This window comes from Oryzias latipes, chromosome 3 (genome assembly GCF_002234675.1).
Source record: "Oryzias latipes chromosome 3, ASM223467v1".
NCBI classification, from domain to species: Eukaryota; Metazoa; Chordata; class Actinopteri; order Beloniformes; family Adrianichthyidae; genus Oryzias; species Oryzias latipes.
Genome location: NC_019861.2, coordinates 19,950,661 through 19,974,633, shown reverse-complemented (window position 1 = coordinate 19,974,633; position 23,973 = coordinate 19,950,661). Strand labels below are relative to the sequence as shown.

The 23,973-nt window shown below is 38.1% G+C and overlaps 2 protein-coding genes across 9 annotated transcripts in view; one reads left to right on the top strand and one right to left on the bottom strand.

Annotated features, from left to right (window-relative positions):
• Nucleotides 1-2,205: 2,205 nt before the first annotated feature.
• On the bottom strand, nucleotides 2,206-12,312 carry adm (adrenomedullin). 4 transcript variants are annotated; one of them, XM_011488926.3, is made up of 4 exons: nucleotides 12,178-12,312; nucleotides 3,820-3,922; nucleotides 3,583-3,708; nucleotides 2,206-3,434 (listed from the first exon to the last, which is right to left on the bottom strand). In XM_011488926.3, exons 2-4 carry the CDS (start codon nucleotides 3,912-3,914, stop codon nucleotides 3,137-3,139), a joined length of 519 nt encoding a protein of 172 aa, XP_011487228.1. In that variant the 5' UTR covers nucleotides 3,915-3,922; nucleotides 12,178-12,312; the 3' UTR covers nucleotides 2,206-3,136.
• The window catches only part of sbf2 (SET binding factor 2), an 89,020-nt gene continuing 71,749 nt past the window's right edge, over nucleotides 6,703-23,973 (top strand). For 3 of the 5 annotated variants that reach the window (XM_023953461.1, XM_023953462.1, XM_023953459.1), the window contains exon 1: nucleotides 6,703-6,864. In XM_023953461.1, coding sequence (XP_023809229.1) covers nucleotides 6,810-6,864 — 55 coding nt within the window. In that variant the 5' untranslated portion in view covers nucleotides 6,703-6,809. The remainder of the gene's footprint in view (nucleotides 6,865-23,973) is intronic. The other 2 variants (XM_023953463.1, XM_023953460.1) reach the window with 1 other exon arrangement.

Sequence of the window (23,973 nt, the reverse complement as noted above, 5' to 3'; positions counted from 1 at the left end):
ACTATCTGATCATTTCCTCTGCATCCACCATGTTCACACTAAGCACCCTTGCGTCCTCTATGATTAAGTCCATAACTTTCCTATTTGGTCTTTTTCCTGGTAGCTCCAACTTCAGCATCCTTTTATCAAAACAATCACTGAGCCTTCTCTGAATGACCTAAACGTCTCTTTCTGGCTTTTTGTATTTATCTCCAAACATCTAACTTGAGCAGTTCCTCTGATGTTTTCATTCCTGATCCTGTCCATCCTTATCACACACTAAAAGAACCTCAACATCGTCAGCTCTGCTATCCTTCAGCTCTGCCTCTCATCTCTTTCTCAGAGGCACTGTCTCTAAACTAACAATATGGCTGCTCTTACTGTAGTCCTCTACACCATTTCTTTCACTCTTGCTGACACTCTTTTGTCACACATGAGACCTGAAATCTTCCTCCAACCTGCTTGGACACGCCTCTTCCTCTCTTTTCCACACTCTCCATTGCTCCGGACTGTTGACTCGAAGAACTTAAAGTCCTTGACCTTCTTCACTTCTGATCCTGGTGACCTCATAGTTCCACTTGAAGTCCTCTCATTTACACATAGCACACTGACTTGCTGCGAACTTCATTCCTCTCCTTTCCAGAGCATACCTCCACCTCTCCACCACAAAACCACAGTTCCTCTCACTGTATCCCGTCGTGGACTTTCTCAAGATTTACAAAAACACAATGCGGCTCCTTCTGACCTTCTTGTCCAAAAGAGGCATTATGGAAGCAAATATTTCATCTGTGGTACTTATCCTTGGCATGGCGTCATAATGTTGCTCACAAATGCTCATTTCTGCCCTCAGTTCAGTTTCCAATACTCTTGCCCATAGCTTAATAGTGTGACTCATCTGCTTTATTCCTTGATAGTTTCTACAACTCTGCATGTTCTTAAAAATTAGCACCAGGAAATTATTGCTACATTTCCTCAGGCATCCTCTTGCTCTCCAAGATCTTGTTAAACGGCCCAGTCAGAATTTCTACAGCCACTTTTGCTAAACACTTCCACCCCTCCACAGGTATGTTGTCAGGACCAACTGCTTTTCCAGAGAAATAGCTTTAACTTCAATCATAAAATCTACATTTTCTACAAAGTTAATAAAACGACCACAGTCCATTTATTATTTTACTCCATGTAACCTGGAACCTTTTGGTTGGAGAACTTGATTGAAACTTATTGAAAAAAAAGGAAAAGAAAAGAATTAAAAAAAAGCATTTTATTTTACAGCCACTAGATGGCACATTTGCTTTGTTTTTTTTTTTATTCCGGTGAGTACCTGGTGACAAGACAAGGTCAAATCCTGTCTTCATCTGTCACAGTTTATATTGTAAAGTATAATATCATTTCGTACTTAGCCTTATTGAAATAGTTAAAAAGAGGTACACTTTAGGTCTACAAAATTTCATTGTAGCAGCAATGCAGAGTTAAATAACTATTAGGCAAAAGCAAAAATGACAAGGTAAAGTGTGTTTTCCATTAAAATATTTTTTTCCAGTTTGCAGTGAAAGGGGCCTGTGATAAAGTATGTATTAGTAATGAACCCCTCTGTGAAAGACACAGCAGAAAATGTGATAAAATATGAGTAATCCTAAGTAATTTGTCATTTGTTATCAAGAAAGTAAAGAACAAGTTATGCCCTGTTTCTGAATAAAAGATCTACTTGATTGATTGGCAATCAAGCAGATAGAAGATACTGCTGCATTAAGCAATCAGTTTAATTAAAATGCTGCATAGATTGATCAGTCCTTTGCTTCCTTTTTTCATTTTACAGCAATTTGTTGCTTCATTAAGAACTTACTTTTGCATCACATACGTGCTTTACAGACTATAAAAAGATAAATAAATGTCTTTTTGTTTTGCTCTTGCAGTACCTCTGAACCAGAACCCATCCATGCCCCCCTCCAGTGATAGTATTATTTGTTTCCAACCTTTGAGTCTGACGGCTCTAGGATTGCTTCTGCTTCGTGACCCCACCAGGAATGTGACTGGCTCTCTGTCTGCCCTATTTTTTTGGTAGAGGTAAAAGGTGGGGGTTGGGGGGGGGGGTGTCATTGGCAAATGCCATGAAAAAAGGAGGCTCTGATGAGAACCTGTCTTTTACTTAATATGGACCAGGTGCTCTGTTCCCCCCCGCCCTGACAATAGAATGCCGCTTTTGTGGGAACAAATGTCAGTACAAGGTTTTTTTTGTATGCAAATGTTTATTGAATGGCAATGTTATTCCTTTCACAATAATAAAATAAAACACATCTACAAATATAAAATATTTCAACTATAAAACATACATCCAAATACCACAGTTTCCAAAGGAATAATGACAAATAGCTACAATGCCCATATTTTTTCTTTCTGTACAAAAATAGCTTTATCTGAATAAGTACTTTAATGCAACTTCTGTATAATATTTAAATAAAAAGATTCTTATATACAAATACCAGTAATAAAAAACATTAAATTGCACATGTTTTTGTACAGACAAATGACACATTCAAGTATATTTCAATCCATTGTGGACTGGTACATATCTCACAGAATTTAAGTAATTTTCCCTCATACAGTGTCCAAAACTTGATATAGAATGAGAGCAGCTGAGCTCTGAAGCCTTTCTTTGGGTTTGGCATTGTGATGAAGGCTTTTCCTGATGATTCATTTTTCTTGAAGTATAAAAACAAAAGTGCAGACAATCACTTAAAAACAGATGATACGTGCTTTGGAGTAAGTCCATACAAGGTAGTGTTTATCAAAGTCCTGGTTTTGAGGAGAGTGCCAAATGGCTAAAAGAGAGTTTCTCTTAAAATAAGAGGATGAGTTCACTTTGCCAGATATTTGTGGTCTTGCTTCTCCTCTCCCACGCAGGTAACAGCACCTGCTCTGCTCCACACTATACGTCCATGTCTCTTAGCCGGCTGCAGGTTTGCTGGCACTGCATCACCAAGCAACATGGTTTACCCAGTGGAGAAACTCAGCCGGGTTTGCTCTGACTCAGTACTCATGACCGAGGCAAATGTGCTGGAGGATACTTGGCAAGAGTATGAGGCATTTTGAGAATTTCAGAACGGAGGACACTAGCTCTGCAGAGCTACTCCCTCGCTCCTTTTCTTCAAAGTCCCACTCATGTCCGTCTGAAGAGAGCCTCAAGCTTGTGAACTTGTGAGTCATTTGTGCTCCACACGGGCCTCAGCCTGCCCCTCTCCTGCCTCAGTGTCAATCTGCGCTCTGGAAGGGACCGTCGCCTCCGGCCATATCCCTTTGGGCTGATCTTGTCGGCGGGGGCACTCCCAATCCTCAGATTTAGCTCGTGCAGGCGATGTGCCAAGTCATGTACTGTGCAAGTGCCCAGCGAGCAACCCTGCCTTCTTGACTGGCTGTTGGAGATTTTAGACCTCTTTGTCCGGACGATGCTGCCAGAACTAGAATAGAGAAAGGAAAACAAATTAATCAGAGTTGTTCAATGACTGACCAAACACTTCTTTTCAAAAAAGAAGGATGATATAAAATGATGATGACCAGCTGGAGATGGTCTACACCTTTCCAGGCATTTTATGCTTAAAGATTTACCTGGAATGTGGTAGCAAGGTATCCCTGATGTCCTCTGGTGTAACAAAGTGCTGAGTCTCTGCTGTCTTCTCTGCTGTGGTGCTGTCAAGATCCCGTATCATTCTACTTTCCAGCCATATGCTTAGTCTGTCAGAGAGGAGAGAAAACTGGCTTAGTCTAAGTGTGCACTATTTATTGAATAATGTTTCAGATTGTTCCTTTTTTGGAAGAGAAACAATCACATTTTATTGAACTTACCTTTTCTTCAACTCAGGATTCACGTCAAGTTCCATACAGTGTGCTAGTGTTGCCAGCAGACAGCAAAAGAGAACAGAGTGGAAGATTCTTGCCATTTTTGCTCCTGTGGAAAATAAATAAAGCACTGGTTAATATGATAGTTTTACAAAATGAAATAAAAATTAATATTAGCAATGACAGCCATCTACATTTCCATCTACCCTCTCCTGTGTAAATTGACCGTATACAGTATCCTAATGAGTGCAGCGCTTTTGCTTTCTTACACAAGAGTCCAAACGTTCAGTTATTTGCACACACCATTCATTTATTTAAAAAGTTAATCTAAGGTCAGATTTTGCTAGGCCATGTAAATCTACAACCACATTTTGGGCCCCCGGCCAGTGTGAAGGACATGTTCTACCAATGAAGGGTCCAAGCAAAAACCAAGTTGTGGAAAAGCTGCTGTTCAATGAACACCTGATTTTGCAGACACTTTATGGTCGATTCTCTCACAGGCACTAAGAGCTCAGAGCTGGGCTGTTTATAAAAGCAGAAAGATAACCTTTTCTATCCACTACACATGTGCCTTGACCCCCCACAACGCAAAGATAAAACCATCAGTTGAAAACTCAGCAAATCAAAATATAAAATATTAAAGAACACAAACCTGATATGCGTTGACAGGATCAGAAAAATCTTCTCTTTAGAGTTGGCTTTAAAGGAATATTCCACAGGTTTCTTGAAGTTACCCCGTGTTTCTTTGTGGCTGCTGTGTCACTCTTCTAATAACTCCTTCAAACCGGACACCAAGCTTTTATATAGCTGGAGCTGGTGGGAGGGCTCTCATCCTTTTTCCTCCACCCCGTTGTTGTTCGTGTACCAGCAACAACACACTGCTAGAGACGTGAACAATTATTTATGTGCATGTTTTGGAAATCTTTGAAAGACAAAAAAATAACATTTTTCACAGCTTACCAAATAAAAGGGATACTGCCATTGTATCCTGTTTTCATGAGTTTATTAGTCAGCATGTATGATCACTGAATGTTTCAAAATGCACTTTCAACATTCATCTTCGGGTATTTATTTCTTCTGACCACTCAAGTATGCTTCTTGTTTTTGCTCTTTTCAGTTTGTCTAGCTATTTGTTGAAAAGATAGGAAAAGGAATGTTGCTCTAGTTTGCTTTCAGGGCACTCCCAGAATTTTTAGACTTGAGTGCTTCATGCTAAATCTCAGCTTTTCAGATCCTGTCATTGATGATTAGAAGAAAATAGGTGAGTAATTGATTGGCATATGAAAAACACTGTGCAATGTTTTTGATTTTTTGAAGTAAATATTGGCTTTTGACTGATGTTTATATGTGTGTTAAATAGCTCAAAAAAAGGTACATGGAATTTCCCAATTACAAGCTCATACAGAAGAAGTGCCTGAACAACAAGACAATGTTTTTTGATTAATGCTGAGTCTAATGAATCTCACTTTCTGATTTACATAAATAAAAATTCATTGGAATTCCCCGGTGATGAAAAACTTAAATCACAGAATGCTTTCAAATGCTTTAAACAAGAATCTCTAAGATCAATTAAAATGAAAACAGAAACAGGATCCAGAAAGATTTCCAACCCTTACAATACCTCAGTTGTATTATGAAATGTTGTAAAAACCAGAAAGATTTTTTTGTAGCAAAATTTCAATGAACTATCATTTTACACTTTCACTTTTGTTTTGTTTTTTTAACCTGAAAGACAGGATCATGTTAGTCTTACTACCTAATACCCAAAATTCCACCGACATATCAGGATCCAATTAATAATTCCCTAATATCTTTACGATCATAAACTGTTCCCCAAGTTTATTTTTATCTCATCTGGCCCATATTCCAGTGGTGTTGTCATATTTCAAAGTCAGAAAATAGATAAATGGCAAACACATGTTCTGTAAACTTGAAAATGTTTGGTAAGAGCTTTGTAATGATAATTTGGTCCAGCAGACAAGTAATCTGCCCCGCTGGAATTTACTCAAAAAGATGGTGCAATCATGACAATAAAATTCCTGTACTGCTTTCTGGTCCCTTACATAGCAAGTATTAATGTTCTGTTTAAGTGATCTCAGAAGGTGACTAGAGTTCCTGGACATTTTTTTTGCCCACGAGCACGAATTATTCTATGAGTCAATGAAAAAAAAGGCTGACTCATTCGTAATGGTAATTGCCTGCATCCTTCAATCCTTTAACACAAACAAATATTTTGTCCTTTTTCATCGCCTTCACTTTATCCGTGTGTGTGTTTTTTTCTTTTGCTTTCAAACCAAAGAAATAAAAAGGAAATTAGACATACACTGAAAACACACAGAATCTGAGAGAAAAATACAGAGGAAATGGCTTGCTGTGTTCCAGCTATTGTTAAAAGTGATGGTTTGTGCTTTAGCCAAGCTCCACGTGTTTTGTTCTGTGATGGCTTTTCCTGTTTTTTAAATAACATGTAATATTTTTGCACTAACCACAGGGGTTTGAACTCTCCGTAACATGGCATAAATGACACTTCAAAACAAATATATATTTAGGGAAATTGCCACAAAGTTTAATGTTTGGTGAAACTGGGTGATGAATGCGGTTTATTTGAAGCTGAATTACACCAATACATCTAGTCACACAGTGATTCCATATGACTATCCTGTCAAGCTGGGGACAGGCTTGACAACACAATAGTATGAGCAACTTTAATGTGGTCATTGCCCAGATGTAAACATTGTTCTGCTTGAAAATCCACATCAAAATGTCAAAGCTGGGTTTCTTCACCCCCACACCCCCAAAATAGTGCCCTTTCAAGGCTTGAACAGAGGCTGCGCACAGGCACAGAGCTGTATTTGTAAACCGGAGGGCCCACGCCCATGCATGGGTCCCGATTTTGCACGCAAGCGCAGTGACGCTCCTCCTGTCAAACATGGCTGTGCTTTGGAAGGAGGAAAAATGCTGAATTGTGTTGGTATATTAGGCGAAAAGCAAAAGACATGGCTAGATTGGCTGACTACTTTGTTGTGGTGGGATACGATCAGGAGAAAGCCGGTAAGTCTGAAGGCGGACCGAGTCACGAAGCGGTGGTTTGTGTGTCCAGGCCGTCAGTCGGTGTGTGATGATGTTGTTGCTACGTAGCTTTGCGCCTAGCTTGCTGTTAGCCACACGGCTAGCCAAAAAAAAAAGGTGAAAACACACAGTTCTGATTAGCCTGTAAAATAATCATTATTAAACGGGTAAAAAATACATCTTACGACGCAATGAGACAATGTGTTGTTGTGTTTGTCGGTGTCTGTTCGTTTGTTACGTGTTGGAACATTTTGGGTCTGGAGAAAGTTTGGTTGAATTCCGAAATCCTAGTACATCCTGTCTGTGTGTTTGTCGCACTGCCACTCAGTCAGTCATGTGGGACCAGCAACATTAATGTGACCCTTTAGTGTGCAGTGCTGGGATTTATCTACACAGTTCCAGAGCAAACCCCACCCATTTCAACTTCATCCTCTGTAACTCAAACTAGCTCCTTACGATTTTTGATCACTAGTCTAGTAGCATCTCTGTTTTGTTTTTGTTGAGCATTGAGTGTGTTCTGTTCTAAATCCTATTTTTAACCCACTTTAACTCACTCCCACTTTTATTTTTTTAAATTCCCATTGGGTTTTATTTTGTTGGAAAAATCCCAGTCTCCCCCACTTCCACTTCTTCTTTTCTTTCTTTCTAAGACTTAACTCAGGAATCATGTAAGGTGTGTTGTTAACTTTAAATTCCAGACACTTCTGAACACAAGGATCTGCAGAAACATCGAAATCTTTAATGTAGTATCTACTCAGATAATCCTCAATTTTCATCGATTGAATCAGTTGGATTTTAACATCAAATGTTCAAAGTATGATTTAAATTTAGCCTCAACATAATTTTATTAAATATTCAGTTGTCAAACTTCCATTCAATTGTGTATTGTTTCTAAAACTTGTCACATAATTAGATTTAAACTGATCAAGGTTTTAACTTTGATTTATGAAATTATGATTTTTTTTTAATTCTGCACTAATGACCAAAACGCCCAAGTTTTAAATAACTCAGGACCCTAAACTGTGGCTGCAAGGCATTATGGGATGGAATCCCCCCCCCCTTTTTTTTCTTTCTTGCAATGTATGGAATTGAGTTGTTTAATGGAAAGACATTAAAGGTTTTTCATCGTTTACAAAGTTTAGTCAGTTTTTAAAACCCAACTCCAGAGTGGCGTTAGGTTGTCTTTCCTATTCACTTTGCTGTAATTTGGCTGGAAGCTCCTGCATATCCCTTCAGGGGTCACCACAGCCAATCAGCTTTCACTGATTTCCACAGGTGGTTTGGCAAAGATTTTCAACGCTGAATGCCCTTCCTGATACAACCCTGAATTTTATCCGGGCTGGCACAGAGAGACCCATGCTTGGGCCCCCTTGTGGCTACATAGTTAGGCAGTAGCGCGAAGGGTCTAGCCCATGGACCAACACTGAATGAAGCTCATCGTGCTCCTAGGAAACAAACCCTGGATTTCCATGCGCCACTCTTACACTCAGCCAACTGAGCCATCCAGCCGCTAGGTTGAATGCTTCTGTGTTCTACGCAATTCATTTCACTATTGTGCATTTAACAACAACTGATAAATGAATATTTTGTACAGAAAAGACAGTCTTCAATCAATAGAAGGGCGAATTGAATTATATTTACATAAGACTGAAAGGAGGCAAAAAGGCCATTCTTTTCTTATCTGTAGTAATCAAAGTAACAGTTGATTTATAGGGAAGCATCTAATGAAGAGCAAGGGTGTATTCAGACTTAGTCAGGATTAAGTCTGCTTAATTTGTTCAGGATCGAGTCCCGAACTTTGTCTTTGGTCTGTATTCAGACTGGCATCAAGTGGACTTTCTGTAACAGACCAAAGCTTGTAAACAAAACCACATGACTAAAGATCTCTTCAGTTTCAAGCCAGGGACTGCGAGGGCGGGTCAAAACAACAAGAGAAAGATGGACCTGCTGCGCTTTATAATTCTTATCAGGACAATTAACTTATTAAAACTTTATATTTTGTTTATCAGTTTTGAACGTCGGGAACAACAATTTTTACTTTTTACATTGTTACGGCAAAGGCAATGCTGCAAGGCGGTTACTGGCAAGGAGACGTGCCATCTCTGCTTTAACTTAGAGGATGCTAGCAACTGCAGTGATAAAGAGACGTCAGGTATGAAGGTACGCTGATAAGTGTTAATGACATATAGATTGTCGGGAAAACAGTGTGAGAAGCAATGTGTGTCACGTTAAAAGTTGTTTTAATGAGCTGGCATTCATCCGACCACAATTCATTTAGTTGCTGTTTCTCATCGTTGTGGTGTTATAGCATTGTTTTTAAAAGAAACTTTTAGGGTGACGTCACAGCGGCGCCGCAGAAAAGAATAGCATGGAAGAAGCGTTTTCAGCTGTGTTAAAATAAAAATTCTAAACAGTTGAACCCTTTTTTCTGTTTAATAACACGACAACCATTGCTTTACATCTGTCCGCGGCTCATCTGTTGTGTCATTCCTATTCTATGTCGGTGGCCGTTTTGCTTCAGTTGTTCCACTCAGAGAACAGATTGTATTCAGACTGAGGACTCTCAGAGCGAACCATAGCTCAGTCTGATTGGAAACAAACCGAGACCACCTCCAAAGATGGGTCCGAGAGCATTTCCTGGTCCCGGACTAGGGTTCACTTGCGTGTATTTAGACTGAAAATTTGTCCCGGATTATAGGGGGAAACAAACTCTTTTTCACTTAAAGCTGACCAAATTTGTCCAGCCTGAATACACTGTAAAAAAAACTCACCGGAATAATATTTACTTTTACTGTATCTTGTGAAGTTAATGAAATTGCATGGATTAGGTGTTTTCCACCAGTAGGCATGACAGGGTAGCATTGAGACCTGGAGTTTGACACTCCTGCTTTAAAGACATGTCTGTTTACAGTTCCACTGAATTCTTGAAAGTTACAGCACAGTCACAGTTGTTTTTCTAAAAAGACTGGTTTTTTCATTATTTGCCCCATATCAACTCTGACCAGGAATCTGTACATCGCCCATCACTGAGCCTCTCCTCTGTCCAGGCTTTTGCTCCCCTGGCTTGACCCAGTTCTCAGAGCTAGATGGATCAGTTTCAAATAATGCCAAGCATGCAATCTGCTCTTTACAGTGACCGTTGCAAGAAACTGTAATGCTATTTGTGACAGTAAGCCCTTTATAATGTGGATACCAGAAAATAAAGCAGACTTTTGCAACTGATGGGAACTTTCTAGCATTATGTGTAATCTAAAAAAAAAAAAGAAAAGAAATCACCTTAGTTGCAGTTACTTTGCCTTTAACAACATCATTTAAACAGTCCTCACGAAGATGCAAAATTATGCAAGGCACAAGTACGAAGTTGAAAGCATCTACATTTCAGTATTATTCAATACTGATCTTTGTCCCTTGGTTAGGAAAATAAGTTTAAGATGCATATCTCCAATAATAAAAAAGCAAAAGAATATTTTTGTAAAAATATTTTATTGTAAGACGCTTGACTAATAAGTACAGAAATGAGGAAAAACCAACCACATATAGCAGGTTTATATATATATTGCATTGTTTATATATTTTATATATTTGTGATTAATATTGTGATAACGATATAATTTGCGGTATATAAACAAATAGCAAAACAACCAAAAACATAATTTCCATTTTACTGCAACAGTTTAAAAATTATACTCCAAATGACCCTTGTCGACGTAGGAGGCAAACATCGAACATAAAAGGGCTCATCTGATTGATCAACAACGTAAACGGGTCCTTCCGATTGGTTAAATGCATAAAAGGATTTATTTCATTTGTTCAATATTTCAAGCTGCCATGAGTTTGTTTTAGCACATTTAAGGTAACCATTTATTGCGATTTTTGACTTCTTTTGCGGTATGCATATTGCACAGCTTGATGTTGCGATAACGATAAATTTGCGGTATATTGTGCAGGCCTAATATATATATATCGCGAAATCAAGCTGTGCATATGCATATATATATATATATATATATATATATATATATAAAACACACTGTATATCTCATATACTTAGGTTGTTTTGTTAAGTGTATTAGACTGAAGTAATATAAGGAAGCTAGCTAGAGATTGCACAGACGTCTTTTTTATTCTATGGCTTTTTGACTCCCAATCCTCGGCTTTAGCTCGTGCAGGCGATGTGCCAAGTCATGTACTGTGCAAGTGCCTAGCGAGCAACCCTGCCTTCTTGACTGGCTGTTGGAGATTTTAGACCTCTTTGTCTGGACGATGCTGCCAGAACTAGAATAGAGAAAGGAAAACGAATTAATCAGAGTTGTTCACTGACTGACTAAACATTTCTTTTCAAAAAAGAAGGATGATATAAAATGATGACTAGCTGGAGATGGTCTACACCTTTCCAGGCATTTTATGCTTAAAGATTTACCTGGAATGTGGTAGCAAGGTATCCCTGATGTCCTCTGGTGTAACAAAGTGCTGAGTCTCTGCTGTCTTCTCTGCTGTGGTGCTGTCAAGATCCCGTATCATTCTACTTTCCAGCCATATGCTTAGTCTGTCAGAGAGGAGAGAAAACTGGCTTAGTCTAAGTGTGCACTATTTATTGAATAATGTTTCGGATTGTTCCTTTTTTGAAAAAAAACAATCACATTTTATTGAACTTACCTTTTCTTCAACTCAGGATTCAAGTCAAGTTCCATACAGTGTGCTAGTGTTACCAGCAGACAGCAAAAGAGAACAGAGTGGAAGATTCTTGCCATTTTTGCTCCTGTGGAAAATAAATAAAGCACTGGTTAATATGATAGTTTTACAAAATGAAATAAAAAATAATATTAGCAATGACAGCCATCTACATTTCCATCTACCCTCTCCTGTGTAAAATGACCGTATACAGTATCCTAAATAGTGCAGCGCTTTTGCTTTCTTACACAAGAGTCCAAACGTTCAGTTATTTGCACACACCATTCATTTATTTAAAAAGTTTATCTAAGGTCAGATTTTGCTAGGCCATGTAAATCTACAACCACATTTTGGGCCCCCGGCCAGTGTGAAGGACATGTTCTACCAATGAAGGGTCCAAGCAAAAACCAAGTTGTGGAAAAGCTGCTGTTCAATGAACACCTGATGTTGCAGACACTTTATGGTCGATTCTCTCACAGGCACTAAGAGCTCAGAGCTGGGCTGTTTATAAAAGCAGAAAGATAACCTTTTCTATCCACTACACATGGACCTTGACCCCCCAAAATGTAAAGATAAAACCATCAGTTGAAAACTCAGCAAATCAAAATGTGAAAGAGCACAAACCTGATATGCGCTGACGGAATCGAAAGAATCTTCTCTTTAGAGTTGGGTTTAAAGGAATATTCCACAGGTTTCTTGAAGTTACTCCCCGTTTTTTTTGGTGGCAGCTGTGTCACTCTTCTAAAAACGTATTCAAACCGGACACCAAGCCTTTATATAGCTGGAGCTGGTGGGAGGGCTCTCATCCTTTTTCCTCCACCCCGTTGTTGTTCGTGTACCAGCAACAACACACTGCTAGAGACGTGAACAATTATTTATGTGCATGTTTTAGAAATCTTTGAAAGAAAAAAAATAAAGTTTTTCACAGCTTGCCAAATAAAAGTAAGGCTGCATTTGTACCCTTTTTTCCTTTCAGTCTATTCACTTTGAACAACACATATAATACGATATCACGCCCTTGCTTGTATGGCTGAAGACACCTCTATTTGACTGGCGGGCAGTTCGTCCCCTGCTTATAAAGTCCTGTCAGTGCCGTATTCACTCAATACATACGCTCTTCTTGCTAACAACACCTCTCTGATTCAGAACTAGCTACACTGCTGCTAGCTAGCACTGCTGATCTGTCCTCATCCAACTCAGAGTTAGCTTAACTGTTCCTGTTAGTGTTGATAACCTTTTTGGCCACTTTGTCTGCCTGCAGTGCGCTGAGTTTGAGTGATGGGCAAGAAAGCGAATCAGAAGTATTCTGTTCACTCCTGTCCTTTAAGGAGTACGGCTTCTCTTTGCATGAAAACGACCAGCACGAAGCCCGTCCTGTCTGCCTTGACGTTGCTTATGCTCAGAAAACGTTGACGGAGCCCCACAACTGTGAGTCGTGTCACCTTTTGTGGTGCTCGACTTTAGAAAGACGTAAAGTTAATAAAGAAGGGGCTGATCAAAACGTTTGTGGACCCCTTGCCGTCAGAGTCAAAGGACCAGGTTATGTCCAAATTAGACGATGACAAGCTCTCGGTCGAAGCCCTCGTTGCTAGCTGGGGGGACCACATAAAGTTAATGAGCTAGCTGGAGAGCAGGTGCAGCAAGTACACCACGGGCAGAGTGTAAGCAGACTACGACAACTATGAGGAAAAAGGCGCTGCTGCGCTGGCTACTCGATATGGTTTGTCTTTCCTGTCCTTGTTCTGCCGTGTGGCAGGAAAGTTCGGTGTGGAGTGGCCCTCGCTTCCTCCTACTAAAGACTGTTTTTTCTCAGTTTGTGTATTTTCCCCCTACCTCAACCAACAGCTGTGAAGAACTGCTTGCCTCAGATTCAATGTCATCATAGAGCAGACCTCTGTCCATGTGCGCAACGGCACACGGCTAAGGTCAGTATCTGGACGTTGTTGGAAGGGGCTGAGAAAGCAAGCCTGGTCCATCCTCTACCTATGAAGCAGTCTTTGGTAACTTATCTCGCGCTGTCCCACAAACATGGTGTGACTGGCCCCACCACGCTGCCATCAATGCATTGCAGATTTTCTGCTGGTCAGCTAGAGCGCAAGCCGGCACAGCCAGGCTATGAGCTCCATGACTATGCTCTACACCTAACAGGCTATGTGCCTGGCAGAGCTTGGTGCACAGCTATCTGCCCACTGGACCTCCTGCTTAACGAGGTTAGATTTGCCACAGATCATATCCTCTTAATATCCCACTGTGCAGCGCTCTCTCTTTGAAGAAGGATGGCTTTCACTTTCGTGGCTCAGTAACACTTGTGGCTCACTTTTTCTTACATCCCAGAGAAGGACAGGGTGGCTTATTTGGATGAACCTGTATCTGCAGAAGGTTTATTTGGAAGAAGAACCTGAATTTTGCAGAAGAAATCAGCACAACTGCCACCGCCTAAGACTTGAGCTTTACCTCAAAGTCAAAGCTTTCAGGCAGTCAACCCTCCAGCAATGCACCAAAAAAACCTGGCAGTCAGTCTGGAGTAAAGGACCTCCTGCGAATCTCTGGAGAGACCAGTTGCTTTGAAGCAAGAAACCACATTCTTCCTCGCTGGGATGGATCAAAGATGTCAGTTGGGAGACAATGTTGACCTCTCTCATGTTGTTGCTAAGAAGCATCATTATTCAGTTGTTTTAGAGTCCTGCCCCAAATGTTGTTCCCCTTACACAATCTCCTAGCACAAGGTACAAATCCCGGACCTGAGGGTAAGAATGCTGACTTTGAAACAGCTTCTGAATGTAATCACCCCCGGAGTTCGGGTTAGATCTCACAGATGCTTACTTTTAGTGACCACAGACAATTTCTGAGGATTGCATTCAAGGATACAGCCTATGAATACCTAGTACTGCCCTTCGGTCTATCACTTGCACCATGCTCCTTCACAAAGTGTGTTGAGGTGGCACTCTCTCCTCTCAGAGAAATAGGGGTTCACATTTTGACTTATCTGGACGATTGGGCTTCGATGGCAAGCTCCAGTGAGAAGGCAGCGGCACATCTGGCACTTGTTCTGTCTCACATTCAGTCTTTGGGATTTTCTGTGAATTTTCAAAACTGTTTTGAAACCCCAATTTCTTTCCTGGGGCTGGAAATTTGCTCCATGTCAGGGCGGAGTGTGCCCATCGGAGTACAGAGTGGGCGCATTTCACTGCAGCTTCACTGATCGCTGTGGTTCTTCTGTCTACTCAAGACGCAACCCTTTCAGTGCTGGGTTCACTTTCATTGCCTGTGCGTGTTAGGTCACCGGAACAGGAAGATATTACAATACACATAGTACATGCTTGTACTCCAACCTTGGAGAGAACCCAGTCTGTTTCATCAGGATTCATCAATGGGAAGGATGTTTTTCCGCAAATTGGTGTCAACAGATGCTTCCTTGTGTCTGTCTGTGCTTGATCATTTGCTACGTGTTGGACTATTTCACTTGGGTCTGGAGAAAGTTTTGTTCAATTCTAAATCTATTTGATTTTATTTGAAAAGTTCATGATGTAATCGAGTTCAGCCTCACACAATTTGATAAAACATTCATTCAATTGTGTAATGTTTAAAAAAACCTTTGTCACATAACTAATGATTTAAACTTATCGAGATTTGAACTTTGATGTGAGATCAATTCAATTCAACAAAATGACCATCCATGCCCCCTACACTGTTTGAAAAAATCTAGGTCCCTAAACTGTGGTCGCAAGGCATTGTGGGGTGTGACGTCTTTTGATATATTTCTATTGTAATGAACGACATCGAGTTTTTTATGTAAAAGTGTGCAATAAAAGTAAATTTTCCATGCTTTAAGTGGTTCAACCAGATTTGAAAACCTAATTTCAAACAAGATTGCACAGTGTCTATCTCCTAGGCCCTGCTTTAGTTCAAAGTTCTTGTAATCTACGTAATTGTTTTCATCAATACGCATGCCAAAACCAACTGATACATTTATAATTTGTACAGTAAAGATAGTCTTTAATCAATAGAAGGCCGAAATGAATTATATTAAGACAACCTTGAAAAGAGGCAAATAGGTAACTCTTCTTTTCCACTCTGCAGTAAACAAAGTTACAGAGTTGATTTCTAGAAAAGCATGTAATGATAGTTAAAAAACATCTTACTGGAATAATATTCCAGTTCTTAGAGCTAAATTGCAGTGAGATGGAACAGTTGGAAATAATGCTAAGCATGCAATATGCTCTTTGCAGTGACAGTTGGAAGAAACTGTTCATGCCATTTGTGATAGCAAGCCCTTTGCCTGTATGTCAGGGAATACTATAAATAAATCAGACATCTGCAATTGATTGGAACCTTTTTTGCATTATGTGTACCGTACCCTAAAAAAGGGAAAAAAATCCCTTATTTCCCATTACTTTGCAGCATTTATGATGATGCAAATAGAGACCAGACACTCTAATTTATGTTATATGTCTTATTGCCAAAATAAAGACATTGGTGTCATTCGCTAATGTACAGAGATGACTACATCTACATTTCTTGATTGTTTAATACATTGTTTAATTTTATTTATTAAATATAAAAAAAAAAAAAAATTAACTCCTATGACTGGTTTTTGCCCCTTGTTAAAGACAATAAGTTCAGGATATGTGTCTACAGCAAAAATAAATGAATAAATAAAAAATAAAAATAAATGATTAATGCACTTTGCATGTAACCTTTAGTTTATTTTAGAATGCTACTTTGCTCGTTTGTCTAGTAAATAAATAAATAAAATATTAAATAGGTATTTCCTGATCACAAGAAAAAGAATAAAAAAATGTACTTTGAAATAAAGTATGGTCTCCTTGTTGGTAAAAATTGTAAATAGTCTGACAAGCTAGTCCTAATACATTTCAATTTGTTAAAAAAAAACATCAGGCTTTCCAGCTGGTTTTCTCACGCAGTTTCTTTGATTGATATCATCACTTTGGATGGAATCAAAGTTTTTTTTGGAATCTCTTTCATTGTCGCTTCTCAATGGGTAGTAATGTCTGACTTTTCTTCTCTAAGTCTCCAGGTTTGGAACCACTTATGCAAGTTCTTTCAAAACAGCAAAACATTTTCTTGTGCAGATTTTTTTTCATTTGCATCATTGTCCCGTCCGTCATAAGATGTGTACATTGCAATGCAAGTCTGTAGACTTCAAATGTGTGGATTATTTCATTCACATATGAATGAATAGATACTCCATGAGGGATGGTTAGTTAAGCTAATGCAAACTTTTGTCCTTCAACATTTTTATGAAGCAACTGTTAGGAACCTCTCAAAGACTGCTTTTTATTTTCTGTTTTATGGTGTGGAGTAAGCCACTCAGACTTTAACATTTTACTAAGTTGCTTAGTTAGAGTAATATTTATTAATTTTAGGTTACTGTAAAGCTTAAATTTAGTCGTAAATAAAAAATTCATTTGTGTTAGAGACTATTAAGTTGAGTGTTGAGTTTACCTTGCATCATAATACTGACTAAACATTTATGTCAGTTAGTTGGGAGTGCAATCTAAACAAAAATCAGGTCAAGGACTGAGCACTTCAAATTTGCCCTGTTTGTATGACAGTTTATCTCAGATTCTGTTTAAGGGGAAAAAATATTCAAAGTATTTATTTTTTCCCAAATTTTCAATGTGCTTTTACAAGAATGTGTGCAAAATCCTGGTAAGGTCCATGAAAAACAATGACTTTTTTTTTTAGAAAATTAGATTAGTGGGTTGGAAATATTTTTGAATTGTAGTCTGAAAAAAATGTATTCTATATATAAATAAAGTAAAATCAGAATCCTTCTTGACCACTTTAAAAACTGAAATAGTGGCAGAGTTAGATCATAGTTATAAATATTAATACCAGTAAATAGTATTGTGAACAGCTTTTTTCTGTAAGCCTGACTCAAATTAAAAGTGAGATAAATTCTGTTGCTACAGTTTTATATTTGATTTTGGAAAAGCTAAATCTGTAGCAAACATACGGCTTTTTGCTAAGTACAACACAAACGTGTAATTCTGACCTTTCATCATACGTACTGTCTTCATTTAAGTTGACGGTTTCTAGATTGAAATGGATCTGAATCACATTCTGTTGACAGACCTTGTGTTATCTGTATCTGTGAAAAAAAATTGTTTACAATTGTGGTAGGGCAGATTTCAGTTGTGTTTTGATTGCAATGTTGTACAACAAAAATATTCAGTGTCCAACTAGTACCAGTTTTACAACTGAAGATTTGCCAGCTGACATGAAATAATGGTTTGTGGTTACACATGTTCTGTTTAAGCTAGTCACAATTGGTGTTATTTAGTTAGACCATAACTGTTTGTGGTTATGCAAATCATGCTAAAGTTCACGGCAGGAAACGTTTTTGTCTTAGCATTTTGAGGGTGAATGTCACATGACGTAATAATTAAGGAGGTGGAAACATTTGCTTTTCTCCCAAACAGACATGGTGCTTTTTCCATTAATGTGAGCCGCTGTGACTTTAATATCTGTATTTTTGTTACTGCTTAAATCTATTCATCTACTAAGTTTTTACCACTTGTCTAAATTTTGTTTGTTTTGGTGGAAAAAGCCTAAGAAAAGATCCCTACCCTTTCTCTCTATCTCTAACCACGCAACAACAGCCTATAATGAGGAGGGGTAACTGTTTGGTTCTAGTTTATTTCCTCTAAGTCATTTTTTTTTGGTCAAGTGCGAAAGCTCCTCTAAGTTATGGTTTGAACCAAGCATGTGAACTCTGATCTGCTTGAGAGTGTGGCTCACTTGCAAATTGTGGTGCAATTTGCTTCAGTATTGAAAACCAAAGACTCATGTTAACCAAAGAGAGTAAATTTACACACACACACTATGAATAGCTAAAGAAAGTGTGTATCTGGAGAAACAAAAATCTCCCCAAAAAGCTGGAAAATGACTTTTTCATAGATTTCGTTGTTGGTACATTTGCAGGTGTATGAATGAAAAATTGGGAATGTTGGGACTAGCTGGTGTTTTTTTTCTTGCTTTTTCAAAGGTTTTTGTTCAGACCTTGTTTTGGGCTCTACTGCCTCCTTATGATCAGTTCTTAGAGGTTTGGCTTCCTCCTCAGAGCTCTATGTGTAAAAGCAAATCAAACTTAATAAAAGAGTAAAAATTATTAAGTTTCCTTGCCCATTCAAACCGAGTCTTCAAAGGACCAAAGATGGAATGTACCACAAAAAGTGTGTCTCGAATTTTTATTAAAGATTTTTTTAGTTGAAATCAATTAAAAGGAAAAATCTGTTTCATATCCTAACAAAAAAGATTTTGAATGGAAATTTGAAAAATGAAATGATACTGAATTGAATCACATTTGAGAAAAGAAATCAATTTAGAACATAAACCTGTAGACTGAAATTAAAGTGAAACGCAGGCCAAAAGTGAAATCACCCCAAAGGTATTGAAAGTGTTTTATTGCTTCTGTGCAACATTTATTTCTGCTCTAATGAAGGAATAGTACATTTATAGGGTCAGCAATATTTGTTTCTCCCTCTTAAAGCTCTCTATAGTGCCTTAAACGGGAATGGTCTGCAAGTTAAAAAAATAAATAAAAATTCTGCATAAAGTTTTTTTTTTTTTTTAAAGTTCAGAGAAATTACTGCAAACTAGAACAACTGAGAGATTTGGGAACTGCCATGCATTTGCCCTAAGTCTCACAAAAAAAAGAGTTACATGACAGTGTCAATCTGTTTTAAGAAACTCTAGCGAAACAGTTATAAAAGTTTGGTCAAAGTTGGGAAAAGAAGCCATATTACCAAAAGAAACAGCAGTTTCATATTTTTTAACACTTGCTCACAGTTTTCTAAGGTTTTAAACACAAATTAATATTTTTATTACACTTATTTTATATACCTGATCAAACACAGTGAAACTGCTAGTTCCAAGTAACAGAAATAAAAGCAATGGACAAAAAATTCAAATGGGCTTGCATGTCATCACTAAGCTGCTCTTTAGATGTTAATTATCACTTAACGGTAAGGTTTTATTAATATTTTTCATCAGACCATAACAAGAATGAAATATGAAAAGAAAAACTTACCTTTACATGTGGAAGACAAAAAAAGATTTCCTCAAGTGGAATTTAAGACGATCTTAGCTTATTTTATTTGTTGACAGCCTCAGAGGAGCTCGACATGGTCTGATACATTCATTTGAATGTAAGCGGTAATATACAAAAATCAGTTTGCAACTCATTTTTTAACACATTAGTTGACATTCACCAAGTTTTTGTGTTTTTTTTTTCTTTAACTTTAAACTGAAGCTTCTGTTGATAGAGTGAAAGCTAACAACCATCTTTGCTTTCAGTCTTGTAGTGTATCCTTTTACAATTAGATGAGTTTTTTAAATGAATCTGACAGTGTGCAAGAAAGCATACTGCAGAAAGTATTTGCAGAGTTAAAAAAAGATATGTGTTTAAAATCTGCCAACATCAACCAGTTCTTTTTAAGAAGCTTGGTCCAAATTAGAGATGTATCAATCCCATATAAATGCCACAACAGCATGTGACACCTTGTCATCCCATGTAAGTCACATAATTAAATGATTTATCCTTGTTTACTAAAAAAAGAAAACAGTATCCCTTACAAGCCAATTCAAAGTCAAATTTTTAACATATGCAGACCCATTGCAAAGGTGGTTTGATTTTGTTTTTTGTGCGTTTTCATGAATAGAACACATCTTTGTAGCCTGACACCATGTCCACCTTGAGGTATAATTTAGTTTTTGGAAAGAAAAAGTAACCCAAATGCCTAGCATTGTTTGATTTAACAAAGTTATACAAACAGCAAAGTCGGTAAGAAATATGAATACTTAAGACAATTGCATAATAAAGCCTTTCATCAAGTGGAAACAGGAAGCCAACAAAATACATACTTGCAGCACTGCAGCTAACTGACAAAAAGAGGAAACTGAAAGGAAAGTGAGCATAGCAGTAAATTAAATGACTTAATCTAATTGAGGGAAGCCATCAAAGGTGGAGGAAAACAATAAAATTCAATCTTATGCAAGAGTATGTGTAGTTAAAGGTTAAATCAAGGTAAGTATGGAATTTTCCCCTATTTTGAAATTGGAATTTTAGGCCTTGACATTTAACTAGCACTGTAGGAATCATAGGTGTGGTAAATTGCTCACTCAAAGCTGGAAGCTGATTAAAATTTTTGATGAACTGTCACTGTGTGCAATTTGGACTGCCACTCAGCTTGGGTTTACACAATCCTTAAAGTCAACCAGACAACAGGTATCGCTATGAAATTATGGAGTTGAGAATAAAGATTAAACTTTTATAAAACCCTAAAGATCTTTATAATATCCTTGTGGGGAGTTTCATTTTTTTCTTTAAGTACAAGATGTGTAATTATGGCCAGTGGCAAAGAAACTGATATCAGAATTTTTTATTTTTTATTTTCTTTTTTTGCTTTTTCTTTCCACGTATTCACAACTTTGTTCCACTTTTTAAGCATTCAATTGATTTCACGTATGTGGTTGGGCTCAGAGCTTCCTGATTTGAGTCATGAATCTTGTGTTTGGTCTTTAGACAGACTGCCATCAGTGGACTTTTCTGGTCCGGACTTAAGCTTGTAAACACAACCATGTGACTGAAGATCTCTTCACTCATTGGTCAGGGATTACGAGAAATTATGGAAGTCTTGTGCTTTTAGTTCTTTCAAGCTTTATATTTTGCTGACCATTTTTGAACGTCTGAATCAACGTCATGCTCAACACTCTTTTTTTACTAAATTATTTGGTCTGGTGGAGGCATGCTGCAGGGCGGTTACTGGCAAGAAGACGGCTAAGAAGCGACACTAAGTTTTTCTGACATATAGATTCTCAAGAAATTGTTTTGATGAGTCTGAATTAATCTGATCACTTTTCAATGAGTTGCTATGTCTCATTGTTGTCATGTTATGGCATTATTTCAAGAGACTTCGTAAGGAAATACAACGTAGCTTTTAGGCTGACGTCGCAGCAGTGCTTGTTGGGCGGTCGTTTTGTAATAAGACACAGAAAAGCATGTAAGAACCGTTTTTAGCTGTGTTACAATAAACATTCGGACCCTTTTTTTTTGTTTGATAACACGTCAGTTGTTGCTTTACATTTGTCCGAAGTTAATTCATTTTTTTTGTCATTCATTTTCTAATCCGTTCATTCCCTTTCGGGGGTCACGGGGCTACCGGAGCCTACTTGCAGGCGAAGGCAGGGGACACCCTGAGCAGGTCGCCAGTCTGTCGCAGGGCTACAATCACACACCCATGCACACTCACATTCACACCCTATGGACAATTTAGAGTAACCAATTAACCTATGAAGCATGTTTATGGACGGTGGGAGGAAGCCGGAGCCGTGCAGCCCAAGTCCGAAACTCTTTTGTGGCTTCATTCCTATTCTGTTTTCGTCAGCCACAGTGGCCTTTTTGGTTCAGTTGCTTCGCTTCGGGAACGGATTGTGTTCAGACTGAAGAATCTCAGAGCGAACCGAAACTCAGTCATATTGGAAACAAACCAAGACCACCTCAAAAGATGGGTCAGAGAGCGGTTGCTGGTCCCGGACCAGGGTTTGTTTGGGTGTATTCAGACTGAAAATTTGTTCCAGATTATCTGGGAAAACAAACTCTGGTTCACCTAAAGCGAACCAAATGTCACCAGTCTAAATACACCCTTAATCTCTCCTGCCCTTCTGTCATGGAAATTCTTTACTGTATCATCATTTGCTCATCATTTTCAGAGAACATTCAGGGCACTTTAGTTCCATTTCCTGATGATCTTTAGATACATAACCTTCCCCATATTTGAAAATAATTACTATCAACAAATTCAAATGTTCACATTTGCATTGATGATGCCACTCGAATGATAAAATCTGCTCCATATGGTCTAAACTGAATTTACTGTGCCTTGTTGGGATCAAATCTATAGTTTTGAAATTTAACCTAACACTTCCTTCTAAAAAAATGTACTATTACAAAGATAAATAGTGATTCTGTCATTAATTATATGTTCCTTTATACAACTGTTGAAATTGTGGAGAGGTAATCCTGGTGATGTTGCTAGTTTTTATACTTGGCATGACTATGTACCATAACTTGGCTAAAGTTAGTTAATATCCCAATACAAGTTAAGTAATAAAAATGTGAAAAAAGTTTTGCACAAATATGGGCATAGGTAATGTTTTTACACCCCTCTCCAGTAATATTGGATATGCAAATCGTGTATACCAGTCTGTGTGCATTAATGAATTTCGGTTGGTGCCCCCTGTGAAAAAAGTCTTGTATCATTAATGTAGGAATATACTTAAAATCTGTAAATAGCTTTGTGCATACTATTTGTTGGTGTGTGTGTACGTGAGAACAAAGTCATGCAATTTACTTATGATATTCTTACCTTATGACTCTCCCCTACCCCCTCTAACTCTCCCATCTTAACCCCTTATCTCCCATCTCTAACATCCCACTCTCTCCCTCTATTCTTTTCTTCCGTCCAGTCCAACAAGGAATGCATATAAACATAATTATTATAAATAACGCTTCGCCTCAAATATAAAAGGAGTTTATACAAATATACACTTAATTTGTCTGGAGATCCATAACCCCTATTGTAACAGTAAAATCTGTCCAACACAAGAAGCCTTCAGCACGTATCTACTTACTCAGCTGTTGGACAGCAAAATAAAAAGTTAGCCAATCTTTAATGGTTAACATTTCAATGTATTTCATCTGATATAAATGCAATCTGAATCTTAGTTTAAAAAAGTCCCTCAGCAATAGAAAAAATGCCCCCCCCCCCCCCCCCCCCCCGCTATAAGATATGAATCAAGCATAAATCTAAAAATTAGCTGTCCAGTTGAAGTGAAGACGTCCAACCAGGTCCGTCTGCTTGGGGAGTCAAAAACAACAGATTTAAATTAAATCACAGACAAAGGTATCATTATTTTGTTTCGTACCCTGCAGGAAATAAGTACTGCATTGTGCTTCACTTAATCTCTTGTACAGTATCAAAAAACAGTTTCCTGTTAAAAAATTCAATATCGTCAGACATTTTTACAGTTGTAATTACGCTAATGTGCATGCCACCTTTTGGCATGTCGAGGCATAGACGCCACTTCCTGCGGTGTCCTCTGGTCCATGTTTGTTTCAACTGGATGTTTCTATAGTGACTTGAGAAAATACTTGCTTTAAAGAAGATGTCTTCACAGGCATAATTTGAAGGTAAGGTCTAGTTTTTAGGAGATCAAAGCAGAATGCTGAAATAAGTAGAATACTTCCCTCAATTTTGTTTTATGTAACCAGTTTTATTTTTGCCTCATTTTAAATCATATGCTTTTATTTTCTGTCAAGCAAATCACGTAACTTCTATTAAACAAAAAGAAACGTCAGGAAATCTGATTGCTGGCTAGCATAGCTAAAACATT

Excerpts from the sequence above, each read along its gene's own strand:
- adm (XM_011488926.3), bottom strand. The coding sequence starts at position 3,914 with ATGGCAAGAATCTTCCACTCTGTTCTCTTTTGCTGTCTGCTGGCAACA. Across the intron at positions 3,709-3,819 it reads AATCCTGAGTTGAAGAAAAG|ACTAAGCATATGGCTGGAAA; the intron begins GTAAGTTCAATA and ends CCTCTCTGACAG. Across the intron at positions 3,435-3,582 it reads ACCTTGCTACCACATTCCAG|TTCTGGCAGCATCGTCCGGA; the intron begins GTAAATCTTTAA and ends TCTCTATTCTAG.